Source organism: Megalobrama amblycephala, linkage group LG11 (genome assembly GCF_018812025.1).
Source record: "Megalobrama amblycephala isolate DHTTF-2021 linkage group LG11, ASM1881202v1, whole genome shotgun sequence".
NCBI lineage: Eukaryota > Metazoa > Chordata > Actinopteri > Cypriniformes > Xenocyprididae > Megalobrama > Megalobrama amblycephala.
This window is the reverse complement of record NC_063054.1, coordinates 13,951,412-13,971,689: the sequence shown is the minus strand read 5'-3', so window position 1 is coordinate 13,971,689 and position 20,278 is coordinate 13,951,412. Positions and strand designations below refer to the sequence as shown.

At 36.4% G+C, this 20,278-nt stretch overlaps 1 protein-coding gene across 9 annotated transcripts in view; it reads left to right on the top strand.

Annotated features, from left to right (window-relative positions):
* Positions 1–20,278, top strand: part of kcnh5a (potassium voltage-gated channel, subfamily H (eag-related), member 5a) — a 150,810-nt gene that overhangs the window by 62,672 nt on the left and 67,860 nt on the right. For 8 of the 9 annotated variants that reach the window (XR_007186980.1, XM_048206254.1, XM_048206251.1 and 5 more), the window contains 4 exons: positions 3,610–3,725; positions 5,969–6,361; positions 14,333–14,425; positions 19,508–19,937. Coding sequence is in view for 8 of the 9 variants with exons in the window: in XM_048206254.1 (XP_048062211.1) it covers positions 3,610–3,725; positions 5,969–6,361; positions 14,333–14,425; positions 19,508–19,937 (1,032 nt within the window). In the remaining variant the exon portion in view is untranslated. The remainder of the gene's footprint in view (positions 1–3,609; positions 3,726–5,968; positions 6,362–14,332; positions 14,426–19,507; positions 19,938–20,278) is intronic. The other variant, XM_048206253.1, reaches the window with a different exon arrangement.

Below are 20,278 nucleotides of genomic sequence, written 5' to 3'. Positions count from 1 at the left end.
CACTACCTCAATCACACCTGGCTGTTACTTTTGTTATCTTTTGAGCGTAGGATTCTTCTACTTCTTAGCTGCGCAGCATATACCTGACACGACTTCCAAGTTGCTCTTTGTAGAAATGAAGATTTATTTACAGCCGGGAGGTCACTCGAGTTGTCACAACGACAGAGTGAGTCTCTGAACAGAAAGGCACATACACATTTAAACCTTACAGTTGAGTAAAAATCAATGTCACTCAAGTCTTTTCAATGTGATTTGTTCTTGTGATTGGTTTATAATGATCTGAGCTGAGCTAATCAAGTGACTTCTACTGTTTTAAGTAAGCTTACATGTTCTTTGACCTGAACATCCTTAGTCTGCATCTTCTATACACTTCTAACACCAGTACATAAAATATTTCCATCACAGGTGGCAAAACAATGCAAATATCATGTGCAAATAAACGCTGCTATCAGTGAGAAGTGAAGTCTCCCTTAGTTTGTGTTTGCTTCAGTGTTGCATGTCTAGCAGACCTTGTTTGCCACTCTTCTGGCAGATGTGGTGCATTTGGGCAAACATATGCTCCATTGTAGTTTAGGTCCGATAGTGTTCTATGAGGCTGTGATGGCCATACAGAGACTTCTCTGAGGCTTGCCTTGTGGTTGCTCGACACAGCCTACCTAGCGCCATTTTCCCCTGTTGAAGGACTATATCTGTAAGAGACCTCAGGGGTCCTGTGCAGTGACTCTTTGCCCTGAGACAGCCAGATGGCCTGAACCATCCATTGTTTTTCTCCTTTTCTTCCTTCTGTCTGTGACATAGTTCATTTTTTCGTCTCTTTCCTATACTGGCCAATTTAGTGTTGGAGGTTTCATGCCTATATATGACTCTCCTGTTTCCATCAAAACTGTTCATCCGGAGCTCCACAGAGTCAATATTCAGGTCTGGCTGCTATAGCCAAACCTTTGGTCACTCATGCCAGTACCAAATGTCGGTTTCAGTGGTGCCAACAGTGCAAATCTTGGGCTGTGGACAATTTGAAATATGTATTTGTTCTCTGTGTCCACCTTCACTGTCTTTCATGTGAGTTACGGTGTGGAGAAGCACCAAAAAGGCTTGACACCGCGGGACTTTTGCGTGCTTCGAGTGAAGCACAGGGTGGATCAATGATGGTTTGGGCTGCTATATCATGGCATTGCCTACTGTGCCACTGTCAAGGACTACCAAACCATTCTGGAAGACCATGTGCACCTAATGGCTCAAACATTGTACCTTGAAGGGTGTGCAATGTATCAGCATGATAATGCACTAATACATACACAGCAACACTTGTGACAGAATGGTTCGAACGTGAAAGTGAAGTTGAACTTCTCCCATGACCTGCACAGTTATCAGATCTAAATATTTTTGAGTCACTTTGTGGTATTTTGGAAAGAGCAAGTCAGAAAACGTTTTCGTACCACCAGCATCAGATAGTGACCTGGCCACTGTTCTGGAAGAAGAATTGCTCAAAATCCACTGTGAACGACTTGTATCTGTCATTCCCAAGACCAACTGATTGGCTGCAAAAGGAGTCCCTACACCAGGAGTATTCAGTTAAAGAACAGTTATATATATTTCCATCTGGGCAGCAGTAGTACTTTCTAAAAGAAAAAAAAAATCTTAAACAGTCACAATAGTAATCAAAGATAAGGATATCGGTCCTGAGAGCCAAAGCAGTGGCATCTGAGGATTAAAAAAATATATATATGTCATCAGTTGAGCCCAACTGGATATGAATATTAAAAGGTAAGATGAGATGTCTTATCAGGCTGTTATTAGTTTTACATTTAGATACCTTTATGTATGGCAGAAGGCCATGTGAATGATAAAATATACTGCATGGGGTTTCAGATTTTTCTCCTTGAAGTCTGGAACATTTTTATATTTTGCTTAAAATAAGTATCTAAAAACAAAGAAACAATGTACACAATAATCAAGCTGATCTCATTGTGAGCAGAAAACAAAGTTAACTAATTTCTAAGTGCACAGGGCAAGAAAGGGCTTGAATGAAGCTGCAAATATTAGTATATAGCTCCAAATGATCCTTACCATAAACGGCTCTATGTGAACAGCTCTGTTGTTTTGACACTCTGCTCACTAAAATCTGTAGGAATGGTAAAATTGTGCTACAGTTGTCATTTTGTCTTGCGGTCTGGTTGGTCTGGAACCAAGCCAGGGTATGGAACAGGACCACAGCCTGCTATTTGAGGATGCCTGTCCTACACCATACTAATGAATTATTGTGGTCTAAAACCTGGGGTTTCAGTTTCATTTTCCAACCCCTGTATATACTGTATATGTGTAAAAAAAACACCACAAACCCTAAACAATACATGATAACATGATTTTAGTGAAGAAATCACTTGCTAAACTTTTTTACAACTTTGTCACCTTGACAACGTTACACTATTAACACTAAAATGACTGTAAAAAATTACTATTTAAACAACTTTACAGCTCAAATAATACACATTCATTTCCATTGTAAATGACTCCATAACCGGGGGTATTCGCTTTTGTAAAAGAAAAGGAGGGATGAGTCAAAATGACTTTTTCTCATGGAAAACATAAATGCTTGACTTGTATTTATTGAGTTTAACTTGTAATGAACCCAGAAAGTTCTTTTAACTTATATGTAGCCAGTTCAGTCTGACATAAAGCTGTTCCCCGCTGAATGGGCTTGAACAGACCAGCGTGCTATTTTCATACATCCTACCAATAAGTGCACACGGCTGATTTCCCCTCCTTATCCCTTCACTGAGTTCATTGTTCATGTGGCCGTGCAGAAAGACTTCCCCTCTATGTCCCTGTTGTAATGAGAGAGAGTGGCTGCAAGAGCCCCGATGTGTTCAGACTTACTCACGGTATTGTTGTGTTGTACATTCATGAGATGTGACTTAAATGGGAGAGCCACACTGTTATTAATGTTTTACTTCTTTTCCCACCATCTAAGCTTTTAAAAATGGGCCGTCCATCCTGAAAGAAAAAAGAGCATGGATGAGATTAGTGGTAAAGCATTGCATTTACATTGGAATACACTTTGTAATCACTTGATGAAGATCTTCTTGTGCAGGACTCAACTGACTTTAGGGTTATTGAGTTCAAGAGAAAAAAACTTCCCATCAGTCTTTGTTAGTAAGAAAGCAATGACTTCAAACGAGGCTCCCCTTCGTGTCTCCACCATGTCATGATGCTTTCATTTTAAAGTCATAAAGAAACATTATGTTGGCACCGATAGCCTAGTGGTTAGTGTGCCGACATATGGCACAAATGCGTTCACGGCGCCCCGAGTTCGATTCCCGTCTCGAGGTCCTTTGCTGATAGACTTGGAACATAGGTACACAAAATATGTGACTTTATTTGGAAGGAAGGGATGAGGAAGAACAATTTTCACTGCTGTCAGCAATTGAAAGAGACTCAGTGGAAATCAGCATGGGCCATTGCTTTTCGGTTGTAGACCGTGATGCCAGCAGTGCTACTAGTTGAGTGGAAAAGTGTGTTTGTGAGTAAAGTAAACTGGAAGAAAGGTAGAGAAGATGCAAAAAAGTGTTTCAATTTGCTGATACATCATTTTGATGCTCTGTGTGGCAGGATGGACCAAGTTTGCCAGGCTAACCAGGGCGTTAACCAATAGCCGTGGTACACTTCAGCAGCTCACGCCTATGAACAAGACTGAGGTCAGCCACAAGCATTCACGACTGGCAGAGGTAAGTGTCATGCATATTTGTTTTTTGTTTTTTTTTCATCTGGTTCGGGACTAGGGTTGCAAAGGGGCGGAAAGTTTCCGGTAAATTTCCGGAAACTTTCCACGGGAACTTAACCTGGTTAATTTTGGAAATATTCCAATTTGGAAACTTAGCAGGAATTTATGAGAATTTACAGGAATTTACGAGAATTTATGGGAATTAATTGGAAATTTTAGGAAATTTATATAAATGTATAATATTTACATAAACATTTTGATTGGTCATAACATAAAATAATAGTTATTTATTTTTCGCATTCAATTAATTCTAATTTAGTAAATATGTATAATAAATATATTTTAATTGCAACAATTGTTATGTGTTATTTATTTCAGTGTCACATGATCCTAATCCTAAATCATTCTAATATGCTGATTTGATACTTATTATCAATGTTGGAAACAGTTGTGCTGCTGAATATTTTTTGGAACCTGTAATACTATTTTCAGGATTCACTTATTAATAAAAAGTTAAAAAGAATAGAATTTATTCAAAATAGAAATCTTTTCTAACAGTGTCACTTTAATATCACTTTTATTTAACAATTTCACACATCCTTGCTGAATGAAAGTATTAATTTCTTTCAAAAAAAGAAAGAACCCCCAAATTTTGAACGATATGTATATTGTTACAAAAGATTTCTATTTTAAATAAATGCTGTTCTTTACATTTTTATTCATCAAAGAATCCTAAAAAAAAGTATCACAGGTTATAAAAGAATTAAGCAGCACAACTGTTTCCAACATTGATAACAGAGTATCAAATTAGCATGTTAGAATGATTTCTGAAGGATCATGTGACACTGAAGACTGCAGTAATGATGCTGAAAATACAGCTTTGCATCACAGAAATGAATTATATTTTTATGTATATCAAAATAGAAAACCATTATTTTAAATTGTAGTTATGTTTGACAATATTACTGCTTTTTTTCTGTATTTTTGATCAAATGTGCATGTTATGGACTGGCGGAATGCACAGTGCATGCAGGGGTCCTCAATAGCCCTGCAGTATATAGTGTGCTGTGTGAATGTCAGGGTAAAAATTAAACTAAAATTGAATTAAATATGGTTGTTTTAACCAAAATTATGCTGCAAGATGTTCTTTTCAACTACATTTAAGTACCCTGTCATAGGCTAACCTGTAATTTTGCAAATTCCCTGTTAATTCCCATTAATTCCCGTTAATTCCCATATATTCCCGTTAATTCCCATGGAAAGTTTCCAGCTTTGAAAATTCCCGGAATTTTGCAACCTATTGGGGACTTTCCATTGATTAAGCTAATAATCTTTTCTGTCCCTTAAACATAAACTTGACCATCATAGAAGCCTTTTTGCATTTTTAAATTTTCATTAAAACTGTATTGAGCTTTTTTACTAGCTAGGACCTTTGGGTGGTCAGGTTTTATGCCTGATTTTCATTTACTGTCTTTTTGGAAACATCTGGGCCTCCCAATGTGGGAAAAACCTGACCCACACACATATAGTCTATATGCACATATAAAAAGGTCAGCTGTCTTTGTCAGTCCCACATTGCAGAAATAAAGTCATTTCCAGACAAATGATAGTTGACTCAGCTGTCCACTAGCTGCTGACGTAAGCTTTATGTCTCTAAAACTTGGGTGTATTATATCTTATGGTGCCCTTACAACATGAATGGCCTTTTAGTTCATGAGGTACAGGACAGTATATATTCCTTACAGTGCATTATTTTTTATAGGAAAAAGACCAGCTTAGACCAGCATATTTTTTGTGGTGGTTTTGCTGCACTGCACTGCACTGCCATTGGCATTGTTTTAAGCAAAATTCTAACAAAACTGATTGCGGTTTAAGGCCCGTTCACACCAAGAATGATTACTGCAATTATAACTATATTAGTGTTCACACCAGCAGCCGATAATACTGTTTATTTCAATCGTGCCCTGCAGTTTTGTCATCTGCCACTTTAAATGCTCAAACTCTTTTAAGCTGTGATTGGCTGATTGGCTGCTAAGTTTTTACCATCCTTGGTAAAAATGAAATTGTTGCTGTCCTTGGTGTGAAAAGGCCTTAAATGCTTAAATAGGCCAAAAAACAAAACAAAAAAGACGTTATAGCAAAGCTGGTTGATAAAGGTAGGCTTTGCTCGACAAATCTCAATGTCTGACCCTTTTTTCATCTCTCTCTGTCATTTTTATTAACTCATTCAGTTTCTGTCTCATTCAGGCACTTCAGTTGGGCTCTGACATCCTCCCTCAATACAAGCAAGAGGCTCCTAAAACTCCACCTCACATTATATTGCACTACTGCACCTTTAAGACCACTTGGGACTGGGTCATCCTCATCCTCACCTTCTACACGGCCATCATGGTGCCCTATAATGTGTCATTTAAGACCAAACAGAACAACCTGGTATGGTTGGTACTGGACAGCGTGGTGGATGTCATCTTTCTAGTGGATATTGTATTGAACTTTCATACAACTTTTGTGGGACCTGGAGGAGAGGTCATATCGGACCCAAAGCTCATACGTATGAACTACTTGAAGACCTGGTTTGTCATAGACCTGCTGTCTTGCCTGCCCTATGACATCATCAATGCCTTTGAAAACGTGGATGAGGTAAGCACAAATTTTTATTTAAGCAATATTAATGTTAATAATAATCACACACATTGTATACAATATATATATAATCACACACACACACACACACACATATATATATATATATATATATATATATATACACTACCACTCAAAAGTTTGGGATCGGTAAGATTTTTAATGTTTTTAAAAGAAGTTTTGTCTGCTCACCAAGGCTTAATTTATTTAATTAAAAATACAGTAAAAACAGTAATATTGTGAACAATTATTACAATTTAAAATAACTTTGAATATATTTTACAAAGTAATTTATTCTCGTGTTGGCAAAGCTGAATTTTCAGCATCGTTACTCCAGTCTTCAGTGTCACATGATCCTTCAGAAATCATTCTAATATGATGATTAGTTCCTCAAGAAATATTTGTTATTATTATCAATGTTGAAAACAGTTGTGTACTTTTTTTTCAGGATTCCTTGATGAATAGAAAGTTCAAAAGAACAGCATTTATCTAAAATACAAAGCTTTTGTAACATTTTACACTACCGTTCAAAAGTTTGGGGTCAGTAAGAATTTTTATTTTTTTATTTTTTTTTTAAAAGAAATTAAAGAAATGAATACTTTTATTCAGCAAGGATGCATTAAATCAATCAAAAGTGACAGTAAAGACATTTATAATGTTACAAAAGATTACATTTCAAATAAACACTGTTCTTTTGAACTTTCTATTCATCAAAGAATCCTGAAAAAAAATATTGTACACAAATATTTTGTACAATTGTAAACAATAAATGTTTCTTGAGCAGCAAATTGAACATATTAGAATGATTTCTGAAGGATCATGTGACACTGAAGACTGGATTAACGATGCTGAAAATTCAGCTTTGCATCACAGGAATAAATTATATTAATTAAAATATTTTCAAATAGAAAACAGTCATTTTAAATTGTAATAATATTTCACAATATTACTGTTTTTACTGTATTTTTAATTAAGTAAATGCACCCTTGGTGAGTAGACAAAAGTAGACTTTTTAAAAAACATTAAAAATCTTACCGATCTCAAACTTTTGAGCAGTAGTGTATATATATATGACAGTAAAGACTTTTATATTGTAACAAATTTGTTTTTCTTTTGAACTTTACTTTAAAGAATGATGAAAAAAATCATGGATTCAACAAAAATATTAAGTAGCACAACTGTTTTTAACATAGATAATAATAAAAAATGTTTCTTGTGCACCAAAACAGCATATTACAATGATTTGACATTGACATTATTTTGCCATATGAAGTTAGAATTAAATGTAGTTAAATATTTCTTTCTCTAATTCAAAAGAATCATTAATGGAACTGTTAAGGAATATTTTAGAGTAATCGGAATTGTTATCAGATTGATTGAATTCCTTATGATTCCCATCCCTTGCCAAAGTGTATATCCTCTGATTCACACTTATTTGGAGAGGTTGTATGAATGATGTGATCCTGTTTCATCAGCTTTTATTTGTTGGTCTCTGCTGTCATAATGACTTAACTAAATAATTTAGCAACTTGAATGATGATTTAACTGTAGAAGTCTTTGAAACAATTTACATCATGTCTTTCATCCAAATCACTGCCAAACTAAAATCTTTTGTTTTCAGTTTGTAACAATTTGATCAGATGTAACACATCTGATTGTTCTCAGATGACCAATTATAAGCAAAAGCACAAATCAATAATCCTTCATCTTCTTTGCTTTTATTACCTTTGGTCTTACGTTTATGGAGTATTCCAATCAAATTTTCTGTGCTCAGCTCTTGCATTATAATTGATCCTCCTCCATGTTACTAAAGTTAGTTATTATTTATCTGTGGATCTTGTTTGTGGTAATTACTGTTTGCGCAGGATTTCTCCAGCATACATTTCCATCTCTTACTGAGAAGAAACGAATGCAGCTTGTGTTCCTCTGTCTTTCACTTGCACGAGCGGTGCTGCTGAATGCGTTCTTTTGAGCGTGTCAGTAATGCTTTATTTTTCTCTCCAAAAGGATTGGGATTTAGTGGACCCCTCCCCAACATTTCTAGTGGCTGAAACTCATAAGAACTATATCCATTACTGCCATCTCTTTCCGTATCAGTGGCTGCTCACTGTACTGGGCATTAGCCTAAATGGTCTCTACCCAGCCAGACAGTTCAGTGATACGTGAGCTGGTTGAATCGTAGAGTCTGAAGATATTTTGAGAAATGATTTCAGTGATTTTTTGTTGTTGTTGTTCAAATAATTGAATATTTTGAACGGAATGGAAATATTTAATGGGTTTGGTTACCGACATTCTTCAAAACATCTTCTTTTGTGTTCCACAGAATATTATCATACAGGTTTGGGATGACATGAGTAATAATTAATGGCATAAATGGCTGAACTATCCCTTTAAGTGTTCTTGAAATAAATTATAGTGTACTAAAGTTCCTTGATAAACTCTTACACCTGTGTTTTGAGTGTAAAGCACTTCCAGTGCTCTTTTTGTACTTCTGTGTACTTGATATTTTTCTGGAGGATCAGCGGGAGATTTTACTCACCATATTTTTTTCATCTGTCTGGAGGCATCAGTCCAACTAATATAGAGCGCTGAGAAGGAATTAATCATCCGAAAACCATTAAATGGACGCATACGTTCTAATGGCTGTAGGTTGAATTGGGCGACTGTGGACATTCACAATAAAATATGATTCTCCTTTAAGCTTCTTTACATTATTAATCTCCAAATGCATGGTATGATATATTTATCCAATAAAATAACTCTTCAGTTTCCTACTGGTGCCCGTAAGTTCACAGTTGCCCAGGCAACAGGCATCCTCTCCCATTGTGGTGATGTTGTTGGAATGCATTAGTCTCTGCATCATTGGAACACAATGAAGTTCCAAAAACTGCAGTGTGCCCGGATCTCAGTAAAGTGTTCCTGTGTCGTCTGGGACTGTGCAGGCACTGCTCTATCAGTCTTGATGTGGTTGAAATCTGCATATGCAGGCTGAGTTCAGCTAAGGTTACATCTTTAGATACATGGTCTGTAGTTGAAATAGGGTAGATAAACTAATGTTTGTTTGTGTGTCTGCTTTATTTCCTAGGGATGATTCTGTGATCAAAGGCAACTCATATTATACTTTTAGTGAGATGGTATTGGACTATACAGCGGGAATGTTTTGGGTATTATGTTCAATAGCTTTTTACATTTTTTAGATTACCATAAATTTAGGAGTATAATGAAATCTAAAGAAATACATTTAAAATCAAACAAAATTACAGCCACTTGTGTGCTGTAATCTCTGGAGTGGAAGTTTTTACACATAATTCTTCATAAATGTACTGTATTTGCTGTATTTGTTTCAGAGCCCTTGTTATTCTTACACTTTACATCATCTTATCAACAACAACAACAAAAAAATAAATAAAAAAAATACAGTCACCAGTTATTAAAAAGTTATGAAAGCAATAAGCTGAGGTGGAAAACTTAAAATGTAGCCTAATATCAAAGATTTTCTTTTTAATTTTCATAGAGCAATATTGCAACTCAATACTGTGAAAATGGTTCTTGATAAGGAATTTTATTGAACCTATGATGCTGTAAAGAACCATTTATTATTAATAGTGTAAGGAGATGACCTACATCTTTGTCTAAGACAGCTTTAGATAACGTTTTAATAAAGAAGGAAACAGATCAAGATAGAGAATTAGAGGAGAAATAGAAGATTTGATTGATCAAACTCAAAAGCATTAGGGAATTTAGGGAGGGAATAAAATAAATGTTGAGTTTAGCATCTCAGTTTTCTCCATGCATTTATGCATGTGTGTGTTTCTGAATGTGGATACATGCCAATGTGTGTGTTTATATTGTGCACACTGTATATATTTACCAGCAGAGAGTGTTTTTATGAAAGCTGATGGTCTCTGACACAGCTGCTGTTGAAATGTCATACCCAGCTTTGTCAGCTGACCCCCCAATGAATTCTGTTTGTCTCCCAAACCTGACACAAACCACAACCTCAACAGGACACTTGTTGAGCTGGCAGGTGTTAATGCTAGATGCCCACTGAGCCCTGAAATCCAAACAGGGTTTTGAAGTTTCAGTGCAAATTATCAACACTATCCCCCAGTTTACAAGGTTTAAGCCTAGTCCCAGACTAAAATGCATGTTTGAGTGTTTTTAACTGAAAGCAACTTGCACTGGCATATCTTTAAATATGTCAGTGCCACCCAGAGGAAAAATCTATTGCTCAGTGGTTGCTTTTCCTAAGCTCATATATCCCTCATTTTAGTATCAACAGCATTTCAGATGTTTCTTCTAAAATTATGTAGGAGAAATAAGAGTAGACAGAAATGACACATGATGAATATCTGAGAAAAAAAGAGTCAAAACTGAGAATGTGGTGTAAAGAACATAGAACATCTCTTTATTGTCTTGCTGCAGTCTCTTTCAAGACTCCATTTTACTGCTCTTTCTAAGCTTGTGAGACTTAAGGCCTTTGCACACTGAGTCCGAAAATTTTGTATGCATTTTTTCGTATTTGTGATCCTAAAAATTCGTCACGCACAGAGACCTTGCACCCTGAGTCCGATGAGTGAGGGATAGTTCACCCAAAAATGAAAATTCTGTCATCATTTACTCACCCTCAAGTTGTTCAAAATCTGTATAATTTTCTTTGTTCTGTTGAACACAAAGGAAGATATTTTGAAGAATATATTAAAGGTGCCCTAGATTCAAAAATTGAATTTACCTTGGCATAGTTGAATAACAGGAGTTCAGTACATGGAAAAGACATACAGTGAGTCTCAAACTCCATTGTTTCCTCCTTCTTATATAAATCTCATTTGTTTAAACGACCTCCGAAGAACAGGCAAATCTCAACATAACACCGACTGTTACGTAACAGTCGGGGTGTACGCCCCCAATATTTGCATAATGCCAGCCCATGTTCAAGGGATTACACAAGCCAGTATTAACGTCTGGAGCTGCACACAGCCGAATCATCAGACTAGGTAAGCAAGAATAACAGCAAAAAATGGCAGATGGAGCAATAATAACTGACATAATCCATGATAGCATGATATTTTTACTGATATTTGTAAATTGTCTTTCTAAATGTTTCGTTAGCATGTTTCTAATGTACTGTTAAATGAGGTTAAAGTTACCATAGTTTCTTACTGTATTCACGGAGACAAGAGCCGTCGCTATTTTCATTTTTTAAACACTTGCAGTCTGTATAATGCATAAACACAACTTCATTCTTTATAAATCTCTCCAACAGTGTAGCATTAGCCGTTAGCCACGGAGGACAGCCTCAAATTCACTCAGAATAAAACGTTAACATCCAAATAAATACTTTACTCACATAATTCGAAGCATGCATACAGCATGCATGACGAACATCTTGTAAAGATCCATTTGAGGGTTATATTAGCTGTGTGAACTTTGTAAATGCGCTGTAATATAGTCGACAGCTCGTGTGGCAGGGAGCACGCGATTTAAGGGGGCGGCGCCGAGTGTAAATCAGTGCATTGTTAATGATGCCCCAAAATAGGCAGTTAAAAAAATGAATAAAAAAAATCTATGGGGTATTTTGAGCTGAAACTTCACAGACACATTCAGGAGACACCTTAGACTTATATTACATCTTGTGAAAAAGCATTCTTGGGCACCTTTAAACTGAACAGTTTTGGTGCACCAATGAATTCCATAGCAGTTTTTTTCCTAAATTTATACACGTTTGGAACAACTTGAGGGTGAGTAAATGATGATAGAATTTTCATTTTTGGGTGAACTATCCCTTTAATGAATCCATTGCTTAAAATTTCACAAAACAATACAAAATGGAGTCTTCAAGCAGTGCGAATGGGAAATATTGGGTCCATCCAATCCCGAGATTGCGTAGAGAGAGAGAGAGAGAGGGAGAGTTCCACCTCATTAAGGAGCTGAGTGATTATCCTGAGCGTCTCAAAGTTTACTTCAGGATGTCAGTGGCTCAGTTTGATGCTTTGCTAGTGATACTGGCACAATCAGTCTTTATATTCTGTCTCTTTGTATTCCGCACTTTGTTTGTTTTACAGTGGTGCTGCTTTGTGCTGTAGACGACGTAGATCAACTTGTCAGATGACATTTGGGATTTTGGCATTTGCTTGTATGGTGGCTCTGAATTGTCAAAACGTCTATCAAAATGCGAATAATGCAGAAAATCGAACCCGATCCGAATTTTTCCATGATGGACGAAAGTTTCAGAGGCAGTGTGTAAACGTGATTGACACAACATGAAGTCATATTTATTTTTTAACGTGTGGAAATTTCGGATGTGAATTTCGGACTCAGTGTGCAAAGACCTTAAAGTTGTGATTCTCACATATCTCTCATTTCAGGATCAGCAGTGTTTCAGGTGTGTCTCCTAAAATTCCTTAGGATAAATAAGAGTAGACAGAAATGAGACATGAAATGGAGTTCCATCTGAGAATGTAGTGGAAGGAACAGCTCTTTATTGTCTTGCTGCTGTCTCTTTCAAGACTCCAGAGACTTAGTTGTGATTCTCATTTATCTCTCATTGTAGTATCAACAGTGTCTCAGATGTTTCTCCTAAAATTCCTTAGACATGAGACATGAGAAAGTTCTGAGAGAGGAGTCCAAAATGAGAAATGAGAGATCTCTTTATTGTCTTGCTGTAATCTTTTTCAAGATTGCATTATAAAAATATTTTCAGATGTTGCTTTTTTTTTCTTTTTTTATGCCATTGGGCCAGGAGACTCAAGCAAAAGTAATAGTTATTATTCCAATAAATAATAATCTAATAAAACATATAATATTTAACATTTTTTTAGAATAATCAACATGATGTTGAAATAATTTAATGTCATACCCCATTGGCAAACCTTTTTTGTTTGTTTGTTTTTTAAGCAGAAAAGTTTGCATTTAGAAAAGTAATATTATAAAAGTAATGAAAATATAAATTATATTATATAAAAATATTTTTTATTAGATTTATTTTTATTAGATTTTAAATGACAAAAATACTGACCAAAATTTTTTTGCAGTTTATTAAATGCTCTTAAATGCCTTTGAAACTTAAGCAAACAGAGAAGCTGTGATATTACTAACAACAACAAAAAAAAATCTGCTCATAATAAAATGCTGCAAAGTGTGTTATAAATATTTGAACATACAGGCAGTTGGCAAGAGTGTGGCTGTCTGTCATGGGGATTGATGTGCAGCTGTCAGATGTTTTCCTATGAGCTGTAGCCTGTTCTGTCTTTGTGTCCCCTGTGGACCACATGTCCCTGTCTATTGGCTATTCTGGTCTCTTGACTTGTGTTGTATAATACTTGATCTTTTTCTGCAAATATCAAAGGGATATATATTAAATGAAAATTCTGTCATTTACTCACTCTCATCTTGTTCCAAACTTTCTTTCTTTTGTGGAAAATAAAAGGAAGTTAAGAAGCCCTTGCACTTAAGATGAGAAATGAGATCCGCGTCATGTTTGGCAGTGGCAGGTCTTAAAGTGACAGCAGCCTAATAAACCAGTTGTTCTGATGTCTGTTATGTATCTTAACCAAAGAGCAAAGGTAACAGAGAAAATTGTAGCTTTAACAAGGATTAATATATATATAGTATATATTTTTTGGTCCATAATATATGAAGGTGAACAAGTGATGACAGAATTCTCAAGTGAACTATTTCTTGAATCATTTCACACTTACATTGTTCAGACGGTGCATGTCAGTTGTTGTTATAGGACACTTGTTATATAATGTTTGTGTTTTTTTAGCATCTTGATTTGACGTCCTGCCTGCTTACAGCTGCTGTTCTGTTCATACTAATTACTTTGACACATTCAGTGTGCTGCTGTGCAGATCTAATATCTGCAAATGGGTCTCTTGAATCCTGAAGTCCATCTCTGAGCTTATTACATGCATGCGAAAGTGCAGTTTGGCGTGATGTGAAACGTCTGCCTCTGTCTTTCTGACTTAGGATCCCATTGCAGACTCTTCTGCGGTGGGCCACATGCCAGCTGCGGCCCACTCTCCACGCAACGCCACACGTGCGGAGGACTCGGTGTTGCCTGTAAGTTCGCTCTCCTTTCTTGAGTTGTTTATGGCTCTTCTGCCCCATTTTCTCATTTGTACAGCAGTTCAGTAACCTCTCCCCTATTCAGTGTTGGGCAGAGATGCACTAATGGCTCTCTAATTTATGCTAATGTTGCTCTGAATGCTGAACCCCTTAGTGTGTTTGTTTATCCAAAGTGATTTTAGATGCGAGTCAATTCAAATTAGACGGCGCAAGCTTCATTCTCCATGCCCTGACACACACAACCACACACAACATGTTTCACCAATAGGCATTAGTGTTTCTCGTAAATTATCCCATGGTACATCTGTGGGGTCGTCACATCTGAACATTTATGAGCACACATAACCTTCTAATGTTCACACCCATTTTAGCTACTCATCTGTTTGGCCTTAAATACAAAGACAAAAAACTTTATGGTTTACTAAATGCTACATAAGCACAGTTGCAAATTAGATATAGGCCCTCAAAATGATAAATTACTTGGAAAAGTATCCATTAGGATCTGCTCTGCCTGGGGGAGTTGACTGTGTTGGCAAAATTAGCATCAGTTTTTTGCTAGCGTAATAAAAGCCTTAGGATTTCATGCAATATTGCAGAATGAACACATCTATTTTTACCTTCCTTCCTCTGTGTCAGTGTCTAGGGAAAATTGCTCCTTTCAGGAACATAAAGCATGTTTGAAAAATTAGCCTTTTGATTATGTGACGGCTGGAACAAAAAAGCAGAAATCCTCGGTGGAGGAAATGCTAATTAAACCTGTGAGGTACATATCACGGCCACTATTTATAAACAGTTCTGGGCTGACAGTCCAAAGCTGTTGAGGATGCATGCAACAATTAGGTATACTTACTTCTCACCCCCTCATTTTCACTCTGCCAGCTTAAAAAGTGAATTCCATCAAGTGTCTGCAGAGAACATGTTGTTCCATTTTGTCCTCCAGATTACCTCCCAGTTGTCCTATAGAAGATAGAAAACATTTGACTGTGAAACATTTTGGATGTATCCCCGAAATTACATTAAAGTTTTTTTTTTTTCTTAAATACAATAAGAAATGACTGATTTTGACAGTTAATTTGACATCATATCATAAAGTCATATACATGCTCCTGCTCTCTCATGTTAATTCAATATTTAATTAATATTTAGTAATGCTTATTAGTAAAGTTATTGAATATTTGTTCCTGTTCATTTCCTCTATTTTTACATTTAGATAACAGATCCTTTGTCGTCATCTAACGCTCACTTCAAGTTAATGTTTAAAGGTCCCGTTCTTCGTGATCCCATGTTTCAAACTTTAGTTAGTGTGTAATGTTGTTGTTAGAGTATAAATAAAATCTGTAAAATTTTAAAGCTCAAAGTTCAATGCCAAGCGAGATATTTTATTTAACAGAAGTCGCCTACATCGAACGGCCAGTTTGGACTACATCCCTCTACTTCCTTCTTTAATGACGTCACTAAAACAGTTTTTTGACTAACCTCCGCCCACAGGAATACACAAGAGTTGCGTTTGTAGAGTGTGTTTGTCGCCATGTCGTCGAAACGCTGTTATTTTCATCCCGCAGTCCAATCACCGGGTATGATTCCAGCTCAAATTGATAGGGTAAAATTAAAGACATGTTTACAATAACACTGAGCGCATGCATCTCCATGTTATGGTAAGAGGCGTGACCTTTCCGGGCAAGATGCGCTAAACTGCTGTCGAATCACAACACAGGAACCGCTGGCACAATCAGAACTCGTTACGTATTTCTGAAGGAGGGACTTCATAGAACAAGGAAGTCATCAGCCCGTTTTTATGACAGTGGAAACAGCGGTATACAGATAAGTAAATTATGTGAAAAATACTGTGTTTTTTTACACGCGAAACATGAACACATGTTATATTGCACACTATAAACACAATCAAAGCTTCAAAAAACCACGAAAAACGGGACCTTTAAAAACACTAATAATTTAATGGCACTGCTAAATGAAATCTATAGTGAATCTCAAAATGGATATCCATTTTTCATTCTCTATATTATAAAGCTGTGAAGCCTAAATTCAGTTGTAGCATTTCAGTCTATTTTAGCTTTTTTAGTGATTTATTTTTAATTAATTTATGCAATATAGTACGGATTTCTAATGTTGGCCATTTATTGGTTGTTGGCCATAATATTAATATCTAGTTCAGTCATGAAACTCTAGAGGGCACAGGCTGATTGATCCTTAACTTGCAATTGGCAAACAATCACATCATTGCCACATGGCATAAACTGATTGGGCTCTGCTGATCTTACAGCCAATGCGATTGCTTGCTCAACATATCAGAGTTCCTCTGAAGCCCTCCACCTCCCCCAGCTCCTCCTGCCTAGATCGGCTAGTTTATTGGTGCAGCAGCAGCAGCATATCTTACATGCTTACAGCAGCATGTCTGTGAATCTGTTAGTAGTAGCAAGTAGGGTTGTCAAACGTACTGTACCAGTCGGTACCAAAAAAATAAAGAGTTGATGGTACCAGCATTTCTGCAGTACTAGTAGTACTGAATGGTATATTCTGTACCCCTTGATAGGCATTGCTTACAAATGCTCTTGTTCGTGTTTGTTTGAGCACTTTCTGAGCATCAGAGGTTTCTATTTACAGCATGTTATTGCAAGCGTTGAGCATTGTAGCCAATCGCAATCATATCTGTTGAGCTTGTGAATGCAATGGCCTATCAGAGGTGCGAGCAAGTTAGTCAGAATCTGCTTAACACCGCTGAAAATGCACAAGGTTTTGTTTTGTTCAGTGCGAGCTGCGTGTGTGAATCCTTTCATTATAACCAACAACATAAAAGGTTCATTGTCCAATTAGACAGCTTTTTTTTTATTATAACAGGAGTTTTTGCAAGATTGCAGAAATCAGTGAGCCTGCGCTTTTGAGATTGACGGCCTTAGTGATTATAAAGGGAGGATGCTGCTCTTGCTTTCTGTTTATTACCCATTCACAATCTGAATACAAGTTTAGGTTTTCATCCTGCTAAGATTTTCTGGATTGACAACTGTATTTTAATGCACGATTGAATCGGAAACTGCAACAGTGATAAACAATGGATGAGACCATTTTTTTTAAAGTACTTAATTCAACAGTTTTTGCTCTGGTACCGAAATTGGTACAGAGAACTGCAAAATTTTACTGGTATTGGTACCGACTACTGAAATTTTGGTACTGTGACAACCCTGGTAGCAAGTCCATACTTGCTCGGCAGCAGCAATAATCAGCAGCTGCAGCAGAAGCGTAGCATATCTATTCCGCCAAGACCAAATACATTAACATTTCCTATTCATTAACATGCTAAAACTATTTTTAAGAGTTGCCATGAATGAAATAAATATTATTATGGCATAATGACATAATATAAACAATTATCAGCTTATCGTATTGACCAGAATTGTAATATTTGTGTGACCCGAATTTTCAACTACACTGAAACAAGTCTTTAATTTTCAATGGGAGTGACAGTGACCACTGATGATGTTAAGAGCAACAATGTACTGTGGCTACAACCGGTGAGAGCACAAGCAGTTGTGTCATGCGATCTGATTCCTGATTCACTTTGATATTGCATTTGTAGAGAAACGCCTACTAGCAAGAAAACTCCAGTGATTAAACCTCTGTCACTGTGAACTTGTGACCCTTTAGAATTGTAGCACTTTCAACTGAGTTTAACCCCATATTAAGTCCATTCTGCAGATCTTCCCCCATATGTCAGAAAATGTCTGCATGTTCTTTGTAGGCCTACCAAGGAGTTAATGCTGTATTTGTGTACGTTAAGTAAACTCTAACAAATATATGTTAATCAGAGTGGGCTTTTTTTCTTTAAAGACCTATAATCTGCACTGACCTGAAGTTGACAAGCAATGTTTAAGCTTTTGTTCAAAGGGATACAGTGCAAGTGTAGGCGTAGCTGAGTGAAAGCATCCTCTTTATTTTGCTTTCAGAGCCAAAAAGACTATATTTATTCCACCCTTTAATGATACAGACAAGACAACATACATCCAAACTATTAGCTGTTATCTTTCATAAGCTTAAAAGAATTTGCCAGATCAATAAAATGACTTTGTTCACTCGTGAGATCTAAGATTCTCTTTGGATGTGCCGTGTGGAGTGATCAGTCGAGGAACCCCAGCTATACATCCTCTCCTCCTCTGACATGAAAGGTGTCAGATCAAAGTGGCTATAGGCTGAAAGAGCAGGTCTCTGGAGCTATATGACACCCATCAACCTGAAATTATTCATGTTCAAGTGAACATGGAAGATCTCATCTTGAAATCCACACCTGTCTTTTTTAAAGTAATGATCTGTATTAACTAAGCCTTTTAAGTGCACCTTATGAATGTAAGCCTATATTTATATGTGCCAACATGAATGTCTTTAAGTTTGTTTGTAAGCGTTTTCTTAACCCAGATTGTTTTCTTTTCAGTCTGATATGTTTATGTTGCACACAGAGAGGCATGTAATCTTCTAAACCTGTGCAACAATGTGCTGCATAGAAGTAAAATGTAAAGAGTTCATAATGCTCTTTCTTTGTCTGGATGTATTAATGTATTTTTATGCATACAATGACTTGAATACAACTCTTCTATAAAAAACAGACTAATAACTATCCTGATCTCATAATGGAAAAAAGTCCTATTAAAAGGATTAAATTCTTGAAAATTGAATAGTTTGGGATAATCCTTTATTATATTTATTGTAAAAAAACAAAACAAAAAAAAAACAGTAAATCAGTTTTGTTAAAATATTAGAATTTTAATTTATTAAAATAATATATTATAAAATATAATAAAATCTTTGTTTGTGAAATCAAAGTCATTTGATGTGACCAACATGTTGTTACATGTGAGAAAATCAGAAAACAGAAAAGTATAGAGAACCTGCAGACCCTGTCATCTCATCTCATATGTATATACCCATCATTTTTGAAAATAATGATTAAGATGTGCACACTTGCATGTGTTCATGGCAGATCTTCTTAGTTTTGAGTGTTCTTTTTTCTTGTGTCTGTAGGTCAGCTAGTTTTAACATGCTCTTACCATCTCTCTTTTTCTTTGGTAGGGTCTCAGCAGCCTGTTCAGCTCATTGAAAGTGGTGCGTTTACTCCGCCTGGGTCGAGTGGCACGCAAACTGGACCACTATCTGGAATACGGTGCTGCTGTATTAGTTTTACTGGTGTGTGTCTTTGGCCTGGTGGCACATTGGCTGGCCTGCATCTGGTACAGCATTGGTGATTACGAGGTCATCGATGAGGCCACCAACAGCATCAAGACGGACAGCTGGCTTTATCAATTAGCTATCAGTATTGGCACGCCGTACCGCTACAATGCCAGCGGCTCTGGCCAGTGGGAGGGTGGTCCCAGTAAGCACACGCTCTACATATCATCTCTCTATTTCACCATGACAAGTCTCACCACCATTGGCTTTGGGAACATTGCACCAACTACAGACGGGGAGAAGATCTTCTCTGTGGCCATGATGATGGTGGGCTGTAAGTATCACTAAATGGTTTCCTTGCTTCATGGATGCTTTACTAGACCACTTGAGCCACAGATGGTGGGTTAATGCACGGACATTAGGAATGCGTGATATATCGGTGCCTTACCAGTTATTGGTTGATATTAGAGATGTTTTAGGTGATGCTCAATATTTATTTATTTTTAATTTTTGATTGCATTTGCCATCTAGCACTCACTTAAATTTAACCTTTAACAAATACATATCCATTTTTCATACTGTACATTATAATCGAATAAAGTTAAAATAAACCTAAATTAATCTGTAGCATTAAAAATAACTGATTTTATTTATTTTTTTATTTATTTAGACAAA